Here is a 20,110-nt window from a genome sequence, read left to right on the forward strand (position 1 = left end):
CTGGGGTTGCCAGTGGGAGCGATAGGGATGAACACAGTAGCGTGGAAGTAGACCGATAGTAGGTTCGATGGCCCAGGCTCTAGCTGACATTCACTACTTTTGCTTCATAAGGCTTAAAAACAGCGTTTCAAGGTTTAGTAATGGCATGTGGCATACTGATGAAAGCATTTTCCTACGGGACTGCGCAGGGTCATGGGACCGTTGCTTTTTTAGGAAAAGCTGCACTCATAAGTGTGAAGCAATCTCTGAAGTCACTGGATAAGCAGAACATGTATTAATAGGATGTGTATGACAGTAGTACTTATTCTGTCACTTCCTTTCTGTTTTAGAAAAGAGATAGATACAGCATTTAAGGATTATAAAGATCATACACAGATGTTAATTGCTTTCTTATTAAATTAGAACTGCACCACATCTGAAAGCACAAGAGTTTGTGTCCAGTGACCCAAGAGTGATCACAGTTGCAAAGCTCCATCTGAAAGCGTAATATTCACAAGTGCAGTTATAGAAGCAGAAAACTTAAGCTTCTGGGAAACTTAGACATATTTCTGAGGTTACATTTTCTGTATTATCCTCACAATAAGGGATCCATTCCTAATGGAGTCCTATAACACAGAAACAGAACTAGCAGATTACATAGTTAGGATTTCCTAGCAATTTTAATACCAAATGTGCTATGATTGTTGAGGACATGCTTTGGAAGCAGACAAATAGGACAATTTGGGGTTTCCTTCCATCTCAGCTTGTCTCTCTCATTGCTCAAGGATTGCTTCATGCAAGAGCTGGCTACATTGAATTATGTGTGCCAAAAGAACAAAACCATTCAGAAAGGAAAACCCAATCCTTCAAGGACCAGCCATTATGCCCTCAAGAAGTCAAATATGATTACTTTTGAGGCCTGAGATAAAATAACAGGCTTTTTTCACATGGAAGAGAATAAAAAATGTTCAGATTTCCATAAGTGCTTCACAGAATGTCAGCTGGTGTACTGCAAGCATAGTTTTCTTTATTTTCAGTACTCCAGAAATAGCAACCTATTCTTATCATGGGTTCAACACTCCCCCTGGAGAGAATGAATACACATTTAGCTTTAAGCATGGAAACTCTGACCAGTGAAACCCAGAACCTTATGCTCACTTCAAGTCTGTAAAATTATCCATATGAGTTTTCAAGATAGAATGCAAAAAAAGCAGTTAAAAAATGAGTTATACCCTTTGCTTACCTCCTTTTAAGCCATTCAGTAGACAACTACTTATGCTGGTCAATGGCAGCTGCTCTTTGTAACCAGCTTAACTTCTGTGCGCTTGACTCTCCAACTGCCACAACTCAACGGGCGCATCCAGATCTCTCCAAAGTTGTTATGAGTCTTTCCGCTTCAGTGTCCAAGCAAATACTGTTTGGACCAGCTAGTCCTTGCATATATACCTTCTTTCTGCTTACTAAGCCGCCGCCTTCTTCTTGCAATCAACCTCCAGATTTTTTTGACATCATCACAGTCTTTAAATGTATTATTATATTTTTTAATCAATCCTTTGGATGCTTTTTCACGGTACCTGACCTCTATGAAGTGGAAGATTCCTAAGACAGGGGTGTTGTTTCCTGGTAGATAGTTTTACACTTATTTCCAGCACATTACATGGCTATGAGAGTCTGGAGACTAATTTGTTCTCAGACATTACTTTTCAGTTTCCAAGAGTGAAATCCAATGGATCCTCCCATAATGGATGCCCCCAAATTTAACTGCCTGAAATAAACCTTCCGCTCCAATATGCTATGCCCTTCCTCGCTTTCTGAAAACTTCCCTATTATTAGGTAACTGTCAACTGTGCAGTACTATTTGAAACAGTTTCATTCTATGTAGCGGTACTTAATTCCCCTTTAAGGCTGTAAGGACTACAAAAGAATGGGAACACAAAGGTCATTGTCCTCAGCCTCAACCCAGCTGTCCCAGCAGAAGTACGTAGTGCCTCTCTTCCGAAGGCAGAACTGTCTCGGGCTAGCACTGCCACCCCCCTCCCAGCCCCTGCCTCCTCCCGTGGTGACTGGTTATTGCTTCAGCATCTGTAGTACTTCACATTGAAGAGTTAAGTAACTTTGCAGACACTTGATCCATTATTAAATGAGAACAGATCTGAATGGATCAAACATACTGGCTTTAGAAAAACAAGGAACTCCTCCTCATCAGTTATACAAGCCTCCTGTATGAAAGAGGGAAACTAGTTAAGATTTTTTTGTGATAATTGCTTTACTGCTTTTCCCTGCAGTCCACCTCGCTTGACACATTTTACCTTAGGGATATTTAGAAATAGTCTGTTTCCATTTTCTTGCTGCATAATCTAAATAAGTAACTTTAACAGCTACACGGCACGAAACAGCAATAAGCCTTTGGAGTAGTGGTGAGGGAATTTCGCCACAAACTTACTGTAATTCAAGAAAGAGCGTGATATAAAATTTAAAATACTGTCTATGTTTCTGTATTTCTGCTAACTTCCTGGTCCCTTCATTCTCCATAGTGTAGTGCCTCTTTTCTCTTCCCTGAACTAGCTACTGCTTCCTGACAGAAGTTATACCTGCAGGGCACACCAACGTCCCCAGTAATAGGCAGAAATCTACTCTTGGTCAGAATTCAGAGGAAGGCAAATGTAGAAATACAAAGTTGCCCTAGATCATGACTGTCCAGGAAGTGCCTCACCCTATCCCTGGATCCGGTGAACAGCATGGCCACTATTTTCTCCTTGACCCTGTGTCATCAGTAAGATTTCATAGTCTATTGTAAAAATGACTGCCAAAACCATTTGAAGGAGACGTGCATAAGAAGCTTTATTCTGGTCTTAAGAGGGAAAAACCCAAGGATTTTCCAAATGGATTAAAATGCATCTGAAATCAGAAGACACGTTGTTTGAAACTCACCCACATAGATGTCAAAAAGATACTCCTCCTGAGGGAATGCCCACTTTTGGAAGACACCGTGATTAACAGCAGATGTATCTACTTAGCCCCTTATTAATTCTTTCTTCTACCACAAGATTATTATCATGGGGACAGCCTGAAAATGAAACTAGTGGAACCAGAGTTTACATAGAATTTTGTGGGGAAAAAAGCAGAAATATTACATGTCACCTTCCCTCCTGCTTCGATGCTCCCCTCACATGTTTGCAACAATCTCAAAGTCTATCCTTTTCAACCAAGATCCACTGATTTCCCAGTAATATAAGCCTCCATCTTCCTCTCCATTTAGCTGGGGTCCCTCACTTAGTGGGAGCATATGCAGGCACAACTTTTGCCATGAAGAGGATTCGGTAAGATTCCTTAATGTCACCTTTTAAGGTCAGGAGGGCTGTCACAAGCGGAGGGTCATTGGCCTACAAAGAAATTCCAGACATAAAACCAACCTATTATTTTTTGCACATAGAACAGATCAGTTAATCAAGTTTTAAACTACGTATTTTACATCTCTGTTGCAAGATGTACATTATAGCTATAGATTACCTCTCTTCCCACTGTGTTGACTCTTATGTTTTTACGCAATGCTCATACTGCAGTAAGTAAAGTAGCAATGACTAAGCATTCTATCTCCAGAGTGCTACAAATATTGTCACCACATTACAACCATGACAACTGGGCACAGCAGCAACGGAGTATGCTGCAGTGAGGGTTGGGAAGGAAATGGTTCCTGTGAGCCATCAGTTAGTGTTAAACTTTGTGTAACAACCAGTGGTTACCAAGAGGCACCTGATACATCATGCCAGGAACTCTGCTGCCTTCTTTCTGCACATGATAGAGCAATCTTTTAATTTTGGAACAAGCTACTCATTCTGCCATCCCACACACAGCTCACAACAAAAAGCAGGGGAGTAAATTATTTCAGTCTCCATGAATGCCCAAGACGATGAATCAGGAAGGGCAACCACAGCCCTGTAGAGAAGTCTGGACCTCATACCTAGACTTTGCAATACAAAAAGGCGGAAGTAGCCAGGGAAACAGGGTTCATAAAGCAGTTCATAAACTGGAAAATCAAAAAGGCCCCACTGACTTCCAGGAAAGGAAAGGCAGCCCACAGCCAAAAGAAATGTAGCAGAATGATCCCTGTAAACTTGGTTCTGTGTCAGCAGAACTGCAGGTTTTCTTGCACAGGGGGTATTAGAAAGCTCACTGCAGTGTGACCAAAGCTGTCTTTGGTCAAAAAAGCACCAACATTTTAGCCTTGTGGTGCTATATAATGCAGTGACCTGTAAGAAGTTATTCTAAGTTCTGTAAGATGCTTGTTCTTTTCATAACACAGATGAATGGAAGTCCGTGGTGAGGTAGCAACCCTCCAAAACACACATACTGCTCCTGGCTTTCATTCTCATGTCAGTGTTTACACCTGCCTATCCTCCCTTCCGTAACTACAGGTGTTCCATCATCCTGCTGTGTCAAAGCAGCCTGTACTGCTGACATCTTCACCATCAGGTTTTGCATTGCTCCTACAAGTCGGTGAAAACAACTGCCACACACTTGCAGTTTAAGCAGCAGCGTTCCGTAGCAGCTGTAACTTACAGAGAAGTCAGCAGGTGGCACCCAAGAAACACTGATGCGCTTCACTCGACCACGCTCAACTGTTCCCTTCGCAGATTCAACAGTGAATCCCTTCTGCTGCAGGAGCGACAGGCCATCAAAGCTGAACTTCACGTTCTAGGAGACAAACACAACACGCCCTCATGACAGCCAGTTCTGCTCCTTCAAACACAATGAGAGTTTATTAAAGGCTGCGTTGCCCAGATGCTACATGTGGGCCTACTGCTTGCCAAATCGCTTCTGCCCTTTGAAACAGCAAGTATCCGTCTTGTTCACTGTGTCAAGTTGTCACTAAATACTATATGAAAATAACAGGATGAGACCTGTAATTCAGTTCTGTGCTCAAACTTCTGTATTTCAGAAATAGGGAAGCAAAGTGCTAAATTAATTTTGTTGCTGACTTAATATGATAATTTAAATTCCTCATATTAGCCCCTGAAAAAGAATATTTTCTTTTCAAACACTGATGCTTTTATAATGCAAAGCTTATCAGAGACCCTGAAAGCTGTATTTTTTAATTAATAGGCTGAATTTTTGACAGAAAGAACTAGTAGCCATTTGCAGAGTCAGTATTCCTTACAGCCTCTGACGTAAAACTGCACTTGTTATTCTCTTCACCTTAGATGCAAACTGAGCTGATTGTATAGCTCCAACTCTCAGTTCTGCTGTTGCTGGCACTGGAGAACCCTCTCCCTCGATGTACTCCAGAATGAGGAGAATGGATTTCACTGGTTCTTCTAGCTCTAAACAAATATGAATCAAGTAAACTTTGAGACAGTCAACACTGAGCAATTATCAGTTTGGAACAAGCATAAATTACACCAGGATGGTTCAAAACAAAGTGATGTGGCAAATTCATGAGTTGGCACAGATAAGGAGATCCTTCTTACAGAGTTAGTGAAGAATTAAGCAAAAGGAGGTTTTGCATCATCTGCAATTGCAAACTGTAATTGTTAACTGCTTATCAAGTTTAATGCTTGTTTTCTAGCCCCATGGCACATACATTATGTCTACTATATTCCTACTTGTCTGTGGTATGTGCTTGGACTTATTTATAGCTCAGGAGCTAGGAGTTGCTTATGTACTGTCTCTGAACACAGATCCTGTCCAAAGGAAGTAGGGAAGGACAAATTCAAACCCCTCAAAGTGGGTCTGTTTCATAACAGTACAATGGGGAGAGTCCAGGATACATTATTATATATGAAATAATTTTATAAACATTTAATAAAAATCAGAATTGGCAGAAAGCAAATACACCAAATACACCTTAGTACTTCATAGTAGTATTAAATTATAATAATTTTTTGCAAGGTAAGTTGCAAAGATAAAAGATCATCATTAAGATATAACTGTATTAAAACTAGGAGAAAACCTTTTCTTAAGAGAAAGTTTCCTGCATTGTTTTTGTGTTTTGAATATAGGCTATACCATAATGCTTATTTGTTCTGATTCTGGAAAAGTTGTCTTTAATTTAGTTTTTCTTAAAGGATGAGGAACATTCACATGTCTTTTCACTCCCTATTTGCTAATAAAGTGGTAGTGTGTTACCTCCTTTGAGTGCTTCCTGCGGCGACACAGGTAACGTCACAGCCAAGGACTCAATGGGCACGTCTAGTGGAACTCCCCCTTCCACAAACATCGGGTGGTCTCGTGCTGCACCCTTCAGGTGGATCACATGGGCTGTTTTCTATTTAAGACAAGAACGCTTCAAATGCAGGAATACTGACACAACAGCACCGGTTGCTTAGAAACTATTACATCATCTGCCTATACAAATGCCCAGAGGCCCTGTACACTAATGCAAGAGTCCTACATCTTCCCCCTGTCTGGTCCACTCAGACACTTCTGTGTTAAACAACTTTTCATTCTTGGGCAATGCGCCTCAGGAGGGGACTTGGACAAACTATTTACACTAAAGCCACTAAAAGTGGCAAAACTTGTCTGCTGCCAAACTTGGCTGGAGTTTGTGAACTAGGACCAGTCTCTATTCATCTTCAGCTTATCCCGATTTGCATTCTTAATCTCAATTCCAAAGATAATGTAGAGATACAAAACCTGAAAGGAGAGAAACGGTACTGATTTGCTCACTGCCAGTTTCTGCTCTGAGTTTGCAGTGCCTGTGGATGGTCATTAGCTGGCACTCTTCATTAACTTTTGGTCAGTCTCTTTTGGAACACGGCGTAAAGCCACCTGCTGTGCCACCAGCCTGTGCATCCTGACTTGGGCTCCATCTCAGCTCCACTGCTGCTCTACAGATTGAAACCTCCTTCCTCATGCTGAGTGACTGCAGAAGCAGCCTCCAGGTACTCAGTGTGTCCATCAGTTTGCACTGGGCAGGTGTAGCTCTGCTCTCCACCAGCACTAAATGCTACGTGCAGAGAACCAACCCCCCTTGAGCTGTGCTCAGCAGTGTGGCAGAGTCCTAGCTCCCACCACTGCCCATTTACACAGTGCAGACAGCTGGGCAGAAGACTGGACTGAATCCCAAGTCACTGGTGTTATGAATTAATAACCAAATACTTAAAATTTGAAAAAAGTGGGCCCCGAACCTGCCATCTCCTACCTACATGACTTAATCTAATGAAGGTAGTAATTTTGCCTACAAACACTATGCACTAGATATAATTATTTGAAACTCCTACTAAGACTCATGCTGACAAAAATCACTGTAGGTCATATTTAGACTTTGATTTCATAAGCCAGGTATCTTGATTGTCTCACCTTGCCAAAGAGCACAACCTTGAGACGGTCAGAATAGTACAGACTTGCATGATCAGGACTGAAAGTAACAATGAAATCCTGACTCTTCCCAGCAACTATTTCTCCTTCTGTTGGAGAGATGCTGAACACACTTAACCCGTTATAGTTTTGTGTTCCTGGTAAATAAAAATGAGGATACAAATAAGAAAGGAAGTCAGCTCTGTTTTACTTCTTAATGTATTTTAAACCCATTTAATTTTTGTTGGGACAGCAAATGAATAAGACCTGAGACACAGTTTTGCAGCAAAACAGAGTGTTAGAAATAGCAGATAAATCCATGGTCAGTTTAATGCATTCACCTCTAGAGGAACTGAAGATGCATTGCCAAACCCTTCCTATATTCTAACGTGTTTTTACAATGATGGACACCCCTAAATATAATTTTTAATATGCAATTACTGTGTGGGTTTATTTAGATTCAAACACTAGTGTCTCCTTCCTTGTGGATATTTGCTCAGGCTGCATAAATTTGCAGCTACCCATATTGAAAGAATTAGTACAGCTCCTACTGGGGAAGAAAATTGTGTCTTTAATTTCAGTGATGTGATGCCCCAGGTTTTGACAGATGTGTAGTTCTAACAAGACAAAGTAATGCTGCCTTATACTTCAAGAGTCTTTAACAAAAGAAAAAGAAAGAGAAAAGAAAAAAACAAATTTACCAACAAACTCTGTTCTTTGCACAGAGGACGTAATAAAGGATGGAATTCTCTGCTGATCTTTGTCCCTTGTTGGTGAAAGTGAATCAAGTTGTATGGAGTATCTCAGGGCCAGTGTGGAAGTGTTCTGTATCTGATGACATTAATTTACACAACAGCATTTTCATTAAGAAAATTGATTCTCAAATGTGTAGGATCCATATTTTGTGAACTGTCTGAATTTATTTTGCTGCATTACTGCTCTGCTGAGTGCCCGGACACCACCGAAAGCATGCGTAACTGCCATACACAACACGTCATGCCAACCCCCGCCCCCTCACAGCAGGAACCAGGCTCCTTTTAAGAGTCTTTCAGCAAGGAATATATTTTGGTTATTGACATACTTGGACAAAATCTGGGAGGAGAAAATTTATGCCTAGATCTTGGCTGGTTTCTGAGTCTCTGGGAATTTGCAGTACATGAATGAGTGAATCAGTTAAACTTCCTTAGACTGTACCATGGCAAACCCTCATGTGCTCTTTGTAGGACCAGTTTTGCATTTCACCCATGCACCTCTCTCTTCGTGTGAGCACAGAGCAGCTGCGTACAGGCTGCAGGCAGGACAGAAGCAGCTAACAAGATCCTCCCCACACAGCTTTGTTACCTTTGTCCTGAAACTGTCTCAGCGTCAAATCACTCTGCCAGGCGTGCTTTTAAGGCTATGTTCTTTTGCCTACAGTTTGTCGCCCAGGCTTACATTCTGGCAGACTAGAAACTACAGAACTCCTCTTCTTCCTTACAAAAAATTGCTGATGTGCTTTCTAGGTCAGCATAGAGGGATTTACCTTGAATGTGGCAGTCGCCTTCTCGCTGGCTATGACATATCCCATATCGAGTACATCTCCCACAGAGCAAACAATTGATGGCATCACCCCGTGACCACTGATCCTTAGGGCGAGGTTGGTTTTTGCTGTCCAAATGTCCAGTGTTTCAAAAAACTGCCAAGAGGAGGTTTGTGTCAGCCCATTGCTGAAGGAAAACACCTTCCACACCTCCAACTGACCACCTACCACAAATGGGCCATGAACACTAAGCTTCTGGATTTAGTGCACAAAGATCCAAACACTGGGAGGGACTATGTACAGGCAAAGTTTTTATTATTATACAGCCTCATCCCAGTCACATCCCACATGTATATTACAGTGTGTTACATCTCTCCTCTTTTTCCCCATTACTGTTGTATCTCTTACTCACCCATTTACTCTCGTTTGGACAAAAGGAGATGATGAGGGGTTTATTTTCACCTGGCTCAAGCATTCCAACTCGTCTGACCAACAGGAAGGGACCACTGGGATTCAGAACTGAGAATCCTAGCTGAAATAATGCAACTCAAGGAAAAAAGTTTATAAACAAAAATTGGAGAAAAAAAATATAAGAACATATTCCACGTGTTGTTCAGACCAAAGATGTATAAACCAACCATCTCTAGGCTTTTTCAGAGATAAATAACTAAGAGAAAAGAACTAATCCAATTATTTTTTTTCCTCCCATGGAATTCAAATAGCTGCAAGATACTTTTCCAGTTAATAAGATTTCGGTGTAACTCTATTTTCAGATTTTGCCTGGAATGAGCCCTCTAAGATCAGGGATATGCTTTCTCCTATATTACCCTACACAGCTTAACCCAGACAAGCCAGTGTAGCAGCTTCTTACACAGAAATTCAGAGGAGCTTTGTGCAAAAACTGAGTTCTTGGTTCTATTTCACATGTACGTCAGGCTTTCTCATCAGTACCTTATACCTTTTAGAAAGTGGTTAAGTGCTTCTCAAGTTTGGCTCTATGCAGGATTATTTGCCATTAAAAGGGTGGAATGGAATTAGCTTTCCAGTAGCTCATGTGGGATTGTCCACTATATTCTTCACATCACCTCCTGACCCACCCTGAAAGACGTGTATTAAGTATGAAACCTGCTGCCTCCTCCTTGCTGTAGTATCAAACAGTTCCTACAAAGACTCAAACTAAACAGACGCTGAATGGCAGCTTAACTTACATCGTCCAAACAAGGATACTTCCAGCTTCTCTGGGGAGATATTTTGTATTGTAATGTGCTTCATCACTCTGTGGCCTGACAGGAATGAAAACATTTCAAAAAGTGATGATGTTCACTCGTGCACTACCATTCCTCCGTTTTACTCATGCTTCTAACTGGGTCGAACATTCATTCCAGTTCTATGGCTAATACATTAGTCAAAGCTCACCAAAATACCTACAGACTTGGACAGTCACTTGTAGAGCTCCCAGTCCCATGTTTTGGGATCAAGTCTGCTTTTTACATGCCTCAGCTGGCCAGACATGTTCCTCATTTTCCACCCAAGTACCTATTACAGGGCTAATTTCCATATTGACTTTTGAAAATCAACTAAACAATGTAAAAGAAAATGCAAAACTATGCTCAGAAAAAATTAATGTCAGACAGAAAAAATTTAAAATTTCATACCTACTGCAACATCACCAAAGTTTACTGTGTCTCTTCCATTATCTGAAGTGACCACAACAGATGGTGCTACAGCGGGACAGTGCAACTCCAGATACAAGGTGTTGTAAGGGCTAGAGAAATAGTAAAAATATATTTGCTCTTGGATCACACAAAAATAAAAATGATTATCAGAAATGTATTCTTATTGTGTTCATACCACAGGATATCATTACATTGGTATTAAAAAAAATACTGAATTTTTGGTGGCTTACTTTTTTGTGTATGCCTGACCAGAAACATGAACTACATCTGGCTTAAATTTTTCATACAATTATTCTTTAAGCTGCTTTGATATTCATATGGTTGATTCTTAACCAATTAGTGGGTTGTAAGCATGAGTTTCTACTACTGACCTATGAAGTAATTAAGATCAGAAAACAAATTTCTTCCTCCAATGAATACATTAATATGCCCACCATTTCCCCCTCAAATTTCTGAACTATCAGGAATTGCACACAGCTAATTACAAATACCTGCAGCTTAGGTTTTCAGAGCCTTTCTTTTCATCAATATGTCCACTTGCAACAAAGCATGGTATGATGTATTTTTCGAACCTCCCACTGAAATTCCTCATTAGGAAAGCCTGGGCTTCCATATAAGCATCAGAACTAGAAAATCCAGGAATAGGAATCATCTTAGTAAGTGAGACAGCAAGAAAAAAAAAAATCAGATATCTACTGAGCTATTCCTGTTTACTGTTCTAGTCATACATTCAAAATTGAATGTAACAGTGAAACTGAGTGGCTGTCTTGACCCACTCTACTAAGTGGCTTGCTTTTCTTGCCAAAAGAGAATAAAAATTATAAACCCTGATAACAGATGTTATACTAAAGACTGCAAAATCCTCAATACAATTTCCTGATGTTGAATACATTAAGTATTCCATTGTCTTCCAGTACTTCTACATCATTTTAGTGAGATGTAAACACACATGATCACATTTCTGTAATGCAATATGCCAAGCAATGCTTCATAATGGCAGTTTTAAAATACAATTTTTATTTTTATGACCTGCACTGAAAGTATTTAAAAATTATTACTAATGTATTGCAAAAAACATGAGATTTTAGTCAAAAATACCTAACATCCAGTATAGCCCAGTGTCTAGTGTTTAAGCAGGTATTTATTTCCAAACATTCCTGAATTCCTCAAATTAGGCAGAAGTGTGGTTTTGAAAAGTGGAATTATGCTAAACAAGGACCTCAAGTATCAGATTTTGCATCTAAGTATCCAAATTTCAGATAGCACCTGCTATTAATGTTACTTCTCACTGCGGTACACATATTGTAAAACGACTATTTAAAATGCACGTTTTACAGCATCCTCACATTTCCAGGACTGAAGATGACCATGACTATTATGAAGGACTATGAGCCCTCAAAAAAGAAAATTAACCCAAACCCACGGGCATGGGCCATCAGATGGTTTCCATCTGGGCTGAACACAGTCAGCTCTGGCAGAGCTATTCAGAAAAGGTCTATCAGCAGCACTTTCTTTGGTAACCAAGTTCAGCTTTCTAGTTGCCCTGTAAATAATACCCTCGTTGGTTCAGCCAAGTTTACCCATACAGCCACATCTCATGCTTTCTGACATATTCTTTGAAGTCTTTAATCCCTCTGATGCATAAAGGGATTCTTTGCCGTACATGAGAGGGTACAGCTGTGTGGCTTAAAAGCAGCACTAATTTTGGAAACAGCCTTTGCAACATAGCTACAGCTATTTCTTCTCCACAGTTTGCTTTCTTGTCTGCCTGTAGTTTTTAGTATATTTTATTAAACTACTTAAAGAGAATGTTGCCTATGCAGTACAAGACGCTTTTGCCGACTTACTCAGGCTTTAACTCTTTGGATTCCAGTTGTTCAGAACTACACTGAGAAGTCAGATATTTACTGCCTCCATCCTTCACAAGTTGTCTGGAAGAATGCTGTGTGGTGATGGAATTTCTTAATTTCTTTCCCTCTCTCTTTTCATCTTTCTTCCTTTTCTGCAAATACACAGACATTATACACTGAGGGCGGTCACTGGTAATCCAAGCACGACATCGGTTTACAAATACAGTCCCTGGCCCAAGGATACAGAACCTAAGAGGTGACAGAGTGCATGAAACAAGGTAACAGCAGCAGCATTACCGTAACAAGCCATAGACACAGCAGTCATTACATACATTTCTAATAAAGTAAAATTAAATTGAGATGGACACGTTTTACCCCATCTTAAAAAAAAGAGTTCCCCTGTTGGACTGTATCTCTCATGGGAATTTTACATCTTTATCTCATAATTAAAGACAACCATAGGTGCTCACAGAAATTAACTGACCCACAGCATTGCATATAAAGTCCATGTATGCTGTGAATCTGCAAGAAGCAAAGAAACTCTTTTTTTAAGAATACTTGCAGTTAGCATTTGCAAGAAAATCCTCTAGGAATGTTTTTGAAGTTGTTAGCATGAAATTAAATTATGGCTCAGTGAACAGACTACACACTAAGTGCAACGGTACGGTCATACTATGGTCCTTTATAGGCAGGTTAGGACTTTGGGCTTCATTAATATGGAAATAATTTTATGATAAAAATACCATCAGCGAAACAAATATCTGGAAGTAACAGACCAAAAGCATGTGCCAGTTCTCAGCATTCCTTACTTGTATTTCTGCCTCTGCTGCAGCTGCTCTGCAAAGCCTCCGAACTGCCTCTTCTCTGATTAGCTGATCTGACAACGTTGGTCTGAAGGACACTTGAATCAAGCTTTTCTGGGAGTGTGAGAGCATGCACAAGAAGGATAGGCAAAATTCAACCCCCATACATGTGTTACAACTACAAAGCTCAACACTATTTCAAACAATACAAAATATTCCAGCTATTCTAATAATAATTTACATTTTGAGCTTCATTTACAAGTGACAGCATTTGTAGGGATGTAGGGGATCCAAAGATTTGGCAGAACACTTGACGTTTAAAGTGAATTTACCTTCCCAGGCAGCACAGTTCCAACAGAAGGTGTAATTGTCACTGGACAGTCTGCTGGCACACAGAATTCAAAGGAAGTGGGTCCAACAGGGGCAACTTCCCCATTGCCAATTCTTGGGACAGCACGAGTAAAGTGGTTGAGGCTCACATGGGAATTCATCACATACAGTGTTGCTGTAGACACACCATTTAAAGCTGTTGCAGCAAACTGAACTAAGGAATGAGACAATTCAAGAGGTGGGTGGACTCCAACTGCTTTGCATGACAGCTTGAATTGCCTAAAAATAAACACATGATAAATTGTCTCAGCATAAAATAGTCTCTTAATCAGCCTGGAAAATAGGGAACTAATCCTGTAGTCCCTATTTAAGCAGAATTTCAGGCTTGCAATGGGAATTTTGCCTGAAGATGAACAACAATACTATCTATTTTTAATGCACAATTGGCTAGAGTCCCTACTTGAATTCTTCCTCTGAACTTCTAGAAATACATCCAGTCAAATCAAAGTTTATGCCATCATTATTTCAGTAGGATTAGCTTAATGTATGAAGCATTTAAAAAAAATAATCCTTCATTAATTCTGCTGAAAAAGCAAGCAGAACATTGCAGGTTAAGATGACCTGGGGCAAACTGCAGCTTGGGTATGTGAAAGGATAAGTTTCGGGTGGGACAGGAAAAGTCCTCTGAGTATAGACAGACTTGTACATGGAGGATGAAACTCACAGGTACTGAGCCACTCTTGTCAACTGCCTCACATTTTTATCCTAGCTTTACCCCTTCAAAGTAGGCAGGGATTTAATTTCTGAACTAGCTTAACAGTGGAAATCCAGTGTGATTTAGACTTCTAGATTACCTGCTACTCAATCAGTTTCTTAACATACCTGTTAATCTCTGACTTGCAGGTTAGCTCAAAGCTGTACTCTTTTGCCTTGTTAGCTTTAAAGATTATGTCCAGTGTCAGGCTTTCAAGGGGAAGAATAATTCCAAATCCATCATTGGGCTGAATTTCAACAAACTTCAAAATGGCAGGATATGAAATTATTGTTATTAAAATAAGAAATCATTGGTTACATTATCAAATTATTGAATAAATTAAGGCATTATTGGCAATATTATAAAATTTTGTTAATAAATGTACAAATGTCAGGAAAACAGAAAGCTTCTAGTGAGAAGGTTTCCTGTGAGTTAGTGACTAGTGTCTGACTGATGTATATTTTTCTATTCTCAAAGTAACTTGAAAGACATTAAATCCAGTAACTCAGACTTCAGTTGAATCTCTTCCCCAGCTTATTACCACCCGTGGTAATCACCTTTCTCTAATGATGTTTATTTACTCTTCATAGACAACTGAATGAAACATGACAAAACCTCAGCAGCTCCTCCTGTATCTTTGAAGAGCCGATTCCTGTACGATGTGCAAATACCATAGTGACAAGAACCAGTTTAATATCTACAAATGTGTATTGGTTTGTGTTTATGAGTTAATGATGATTCAAGAATGTCTCCCTGTCACATTTTAAGCTAATCATGCAACACATGTTGTGAAGTAAAGCTTTAACAAAGCTGAAAGTTCCAATTTCTTTTAGCTAGCTCCTTGATTTTAATCCCTAAAACAGCAGAGAGAGGGAGAATGTCTGATTAAATGTCAGGTTCCTCTAGCTCCGATTCCAATATGCCAAGCCACTTCACACTGCGATCATCATGCTATTATGAAGCTTCAACAGCTACATTTTGGGGGAAAAAAAAAATAAAAAAAATCAGTAGACTTAGCCCACACGAAACTGGCAGCCCCTGTGATTAATTTAGCTTCCACATCAACTTATATTCAGTCAGAAAATACCTAGGCATGGTCAGGGGATGTTTCCTAATTAGCAGTTTGGACATGGCCACCCTGCTTTAAAGACAAAGCGTTTCGGCGTTTGCATGGGACCTGTGCGATACTCCTCAGCCTCAAAGCCAAAGCAACATCCTTAAGCCTGTTTTATTTAGTAATATAAATGACCTGTCAATCTGAAAGAAAAGTGCACCAGGTATTCTGTTAGTAGATTTCTTGGTGTAAAAAATAGGTGTTCTGTTAGGCTATCTTTATCCTAGTAAGGTTATGTAGGTGAGAATAGCAAAATCTCCTCAAAGGTGTTTATACTGCTTGGAAATTCTTAGGGTATAAAAAGATGGAATTTACAGAAGCCAGTACCAGAATTAATCTGCGTGTTTCCACAGTGCTGCAGGCAGAAGTATTTCCATGAGTTTGCAATAAACAGTGATGATTTATTTACACTCACATTGAAACATGTTTTCATAATAGTTAAATATATTTTAATACAGGAAGAGATGTGTGTGGGATACCTACGTACCTCTGGAAGTCCCACAAATCCAAACTCTTGGGGCAAGATGGATTTGTTTGTTAGCATGACCTTTGCCTGCACAGCTTCATAGATGGTGCAGTATCCAAAATCGATTTGTGCTGGACTGATTTCCAAATCAGAAGCAGTAACAATTGCATGGACAGTACAATTGACCTTTTGAGCCTGAAATAAGTGCAAGAGCACAGGATAAAAACCTCCATATGTACCTCCTCCTCCTCCATCCAAGGACAGGACTTAAGTGAAATATCACCCAAAAAGATAACTGCAAGAAAAGTTCCTCTACTCTACTGCTTGACAATAACATATGTAAATGTAACATATCTGTCTTGAACTTCAGCCTCATTGTTCTCCAAAAATAAGCAATGGGAAATGTCTCTTTGATAAGCAAAGTTAAAAAGAAGTTAGTATCTGTATCTGAAATTCCATATACTAGAATGGAATGACACCTGCATCTCCAAGAAATGTAAACTCTAAGAATATGCTACATCTGCAATATAGATCAGAATAAAGAAGTTGTGCTGTGGTGTCTGATAACTCTCTGGTACAAAACAAACTACGGGGGAACAGATGAGCATGACCTAGAAAGGATTTAACTTTCTGAATTGTAAACATGCTGACAAGAAACTATAAAATCTGTATTATCACTTCAAGCACCTTCTACTAATATCATAGGACTTCAACTAGTAAAGAACTAATCTAAGATGAGGTATCATTAAGTGAACAATCATTAAGATAATTTACACCTATTGTCATCCTGATAACCAGCATAACAAAAATCACTGACCTTATCCACAACCAGTATTGTCACAGGAACTTCCAAAACTCTTGTCTCTTCATTAAAATAGCTCCCCGCATCTTCAGGAAGAGAGTGCCTAGAAATCGAAAAGTACATTCAGTTTCATAAAAATATTTTGACTATTTTCTAGCTAAAGGGAATTATAAACTTCTGATGGATGTATTTCTGAACAAAAAAACCCTGTTATTTAAGGTCTAAAAGTTTAATTATTGACAGCTTTTAATCTTAACACAGTATTTGTGCTCAAATAGGAGTATCCACATATATAATTGGTTAAACATCAGCTCAAACGCTTCAGTAGAGCCAAGCCTAACTCAAATCTTGTATACAAGATATATGTGAGTAGTGGGGAGATGGTGGAAGAAAATGCCAAAACTAGTTACCTATGAAGTTCCACCTTCCAATCAAGAAAAAGAAGATGCAGTCAGATCAGAAATACAACAGACTTGTCACAGATTTCCTATAGAAATGTCATGCTAAATTCTTTAGGATGGCAATGATGAGGGAAACAAAATTAACAGTGGTCAGCAGGAGTGCTTGTACTTAAATCTTTTAAAACTGGAATGCTTTGTTTGCTATAACTGAGTTATGTTTGCATATGTAGAAATATCATGAAATGAAGAAGAGAAACTTGCTGGAATAAGGATTTTAGCATCTTGGAAGATGTTATCTGAAATGCCACATGAAATTCAACATCAATACATTTGTATTTTGGAGAAAAATATATGTGGGTAGGATAGATACAAACAGGAAGCCCAACAATTCTTACCTTAATTAGCAAGCACAGGAGTTCTTGTCCAGAAATTATGTGATCAGTGATCCATGAAGCAGCCACCTGCCCAGATAACCTGTCTCTCGTGTAAGAATAGCTTCCCCCCAGAAACGGGAGCAACCTACCGGGAATGCAACTGCCAAGATATGCACACTGCTGCTGTCACCACAGGAGCAGCATTTCCTCACAGGTGTGTGATCCAAGTTAATTTCCTCCTTGAGCATCTGGCAACTTTTAAGGGGGAGAAGGGGGGAGACCAGAACTGCATTGACACCAACAGCGGGAAGTCCAGACTGCTACAGTGTAAGGGAAGAAAAACTTTGACCTGCTCAGGTTTTCCACTGCCAGTCTCCTACAGACATTGTCTTAAATACTGAAAAGATTAACGTTGTTAGGGTACCTGGGCAGAAACTTCAACTGCACACTGCAGGACGACTGAGGTTGAATGTAGCCTGTCTTTGGAAGCAGCTCCATGTGCTTACTCAATTCTCTGCATACTTCAAACTTCAAACGCAGCGTAGCTTTTGCTCTGCAAACAGATCAGACTTCAGTTGTATTCTCTTTTAAGATATGTATAGAAAACAAGATTTTGGAAGTACTGTAAGTAAGCCCAGCTGTATTTCAAGCAGTGTACACAGCTGATCGGGATATAATTATCAAAGCACAGCACAGTGGTAGGTCAAGCCAGGGGAAAGTCAAAGACACATTATTGTCAAATACCAGCTAATTATTTGCTCCCAGCATACATTCCCTCTATCTGCATCAGTAGGAATGACTCATTTGAGACACCTAACTGGTCCTAGCTGCAGCACAGAACCCACTCAAGATGGAAAAAGAGTTGTCTTCCTGTGATACTGGATCTAGGTTATGTAACAATTGGTGGTGGGTGGGAAACAACAAGTAAAACCCCATTATTCTGCCTGAGAAACAGAAAAATGAAGACCAGCAACCCCTAAGTGGGCCCAAGGGTACTTAGATGCTGCTTAAGTGGCGAAAAAGCACTTAATGTCCCAGCCTGTAGCGAGAAGAATCAAAAAATGAATCTGAAAGAGCATAATATACCTAAAATGTCAACATGTACCCAGTTAGTGAATTCCATTCATCCTTGTTATCATCATAATTACCTGAAAACCTCCGACACCAAAAATTAAGCCTGTACAGGCAGGAAAAAAACTCAAACTCAAGGTGGGGCGGGGGGGCTATCATAATTATGCCAGGAATGCACTGAGAACACTGCTGCTTTTGGTTTTTCTCCCCAAAACCATGGTGACTTCTTTTAAATAGATGTGAATTCACAGATCTCTTGTAACTTCTCCTCTAACAGCAGAGATTCTACAGGGCTAGAAGTCATAGTGTGGCAAAGCTGCTACCGCCGGTTTCTCTAGTAAAACGTGGGACCAATTTGCCCTGTGGATGGCATTTTGGACAGCAGGAAACATCTCCCTGCTTATTGTATTCTGGCCATGTTATAATACAGCAATAGCCACAAACCATACCCTGCTTTGGAATTTTATGCCTCTGTGCAAAATTGCCAAGCAATTTACAAATATTTCAGCTTGTCATTTTCCTTCTCTTGGGCTGGTTTACAAGCTGTCAGTCCAGATGGTCTGCTCTAAATCAACAACGATAACATGTGGTGCTGGGAGCCTGGAATGATTTCTGACTGTTAACAATTTAAGAGAACTATATACTACTTCATTAAATCTGTGCAGATTATAGCCTGCCAAAGAAATTACTTTGCAAAGTGATTTATATTGGATAGGATTCTAATAAGACACCTTCAGTCTTTATGCTGTTTATTTATGCTGTATTCTGTGTGACCAGGAACCAAAACCAAAACAAAACCCAAATAGAGGGGGGAAAAAAAAGTACACGCTAATATTTTCCAGTTCTAGAGAGCTTGCTGGGGCACCGAAGTGCCAGAGCTCTCTATCTAACTTGAAAACTTGATCATCTACTTCTGCTCGAGACTACAATGTCATAGGCTGCAGCAGCAATAAGGCAGACAAGTTCTTTCTGCTTTGCTTCTGTCAGCTGCTTGTGTGTACTGGTGGTGAATGAAAGGCTATTCTAACATGTCACCTCCCTCTGGTCTGGGTCAGATTCTTCCCCAAAAATCTAAAGAAATCTCTTGCTACAAGTTTCAGGTAGTTTGTTTTCTTTGTGTGTTTGTTTGTTTGTTTCTTTTCTATAACTAGTTAGAGATTGGAGCAAAGATTTGTAAGAATATTCCTAAATAGCAGGATTATTTAAGTATCTAATTAACATTTAATTAAAGATTCTGTGTTCTAGAAGTTACGCTAATAAGATTTCACACATACTGGATCTGAAATTTAGTTCTCACTAAGATTTTGGCAGTTGTTAGACAAGCAGCCTTTGCGTTTCAGCTGGGCCATGGTAACCTTGCCTTCGGTCTCCTGCAGTGAAGGTTGCTGCGAGCATTAGTTCACAGACACTGTGGTATCTCGTTAGCATCAATACACAGTTCACGGGTAAAGCCGTTTGTATGTTGACAGCAGTTTGCACACTTCTTTGCCAGCCTGGTAACCGCCCTTGGCTCTGGATCCTTTGTGCGTAGTTCTAGACCACAGACCTTAGCAACCACCTTGCCCCAGCTTTTCACTATTGCAATTAAAATACAACTACCTATAGTCTAACCTGAGAAGTTGTCTTGACTGATAGTAATTTGTAGCTATTTTCAGCAGTTTAAATTCATTCAGTT

At 39.8% G+C, this 20,110-nt stretch overlaps 1 protein-coding gene across 1 annotated transcript in view; it reads right to left on the reverse strand.

Moving 5' to 3' along the window:
* Positions 1-3,252: 3,252 nt before the first annotated feature.
* The window catches only part of CFAP74 (cilia and flagella associated protein 74), a gene marked incomplete at both ends in the record, with an annotated part of 35,283 nt that continues 18,425 nt past the window's right edge, over positions 3,253-20,110 (reverse strand). The window contains 17 exons of the mRNA XM_010082245.1: positions 3,253-3,362; positions 4,540-4,674; positions 5,176-5,300; positions 6,106-6,244; positions 7,279-7,433; positions 7,977-8,106; positions 8,798-8,950; positions 9,207-9,326; positions 10,022-10,077; positions 10,450-10,559; positions 10,962-11,122; positions 13,130-13,237; positions 13,456-13,732; positions 14,336-14,469; positions 15,809-15,982; positions 16,605-16,692; positions 17,789-17,917. Of these exons, the coding sequence (XP_010080547.1) occupies positions 3,253-3,362; positions 4,540-4,674; positions 5,176-5,300; positions 6,106-6,244; positions 7,279-7,433; positions 7,977-8,106; positions 8,798-8,950; positions 9,207-9,326; positions 10,022-10,077; positions 10,450-10,559; positions 10,962-11,122; positions 13,130-13,237; positions 13,456-13,732; positions 14,336-14,469; positions 15,809-15,982; positions 16,605-16,692; positions 17,789-17,917 (2,304 nt within the window). The remainder of the gene's footprint in view (positions 3,363-4,539; positions 4,675-5,175; positions 5,301-6,105; positions 6,245-7,278; positions 7,434-7,976; positions 8,107-8,797; positions 8,951-9,206; positions 9,327-10,021; positions 10,078-10,449; positions 10,560-10,961; positions 11,123-13,129; positions 13,238-13,455; positions 13,733-14,335; positions 14,470-15,808; positions 15,983-16,604; positions 16,693-17,788; positions 17,918-20,110) is intronic.

Source organism: Pterocles gutturalis, unplaced genomic scaffold (assembly GCF_000699245.1).
Source record: "Pterocles gutturalis isolate BGI_N339 unplaced genomic scaffold, ASM69924v1 scaffold20919, whole genome shotgun sequence".
NCBI lineage: Eukaryota > Metazoa > Chordata > Aves > Pterocliformes > Pteroclidae > Pterocles > Pterocles gutturalis.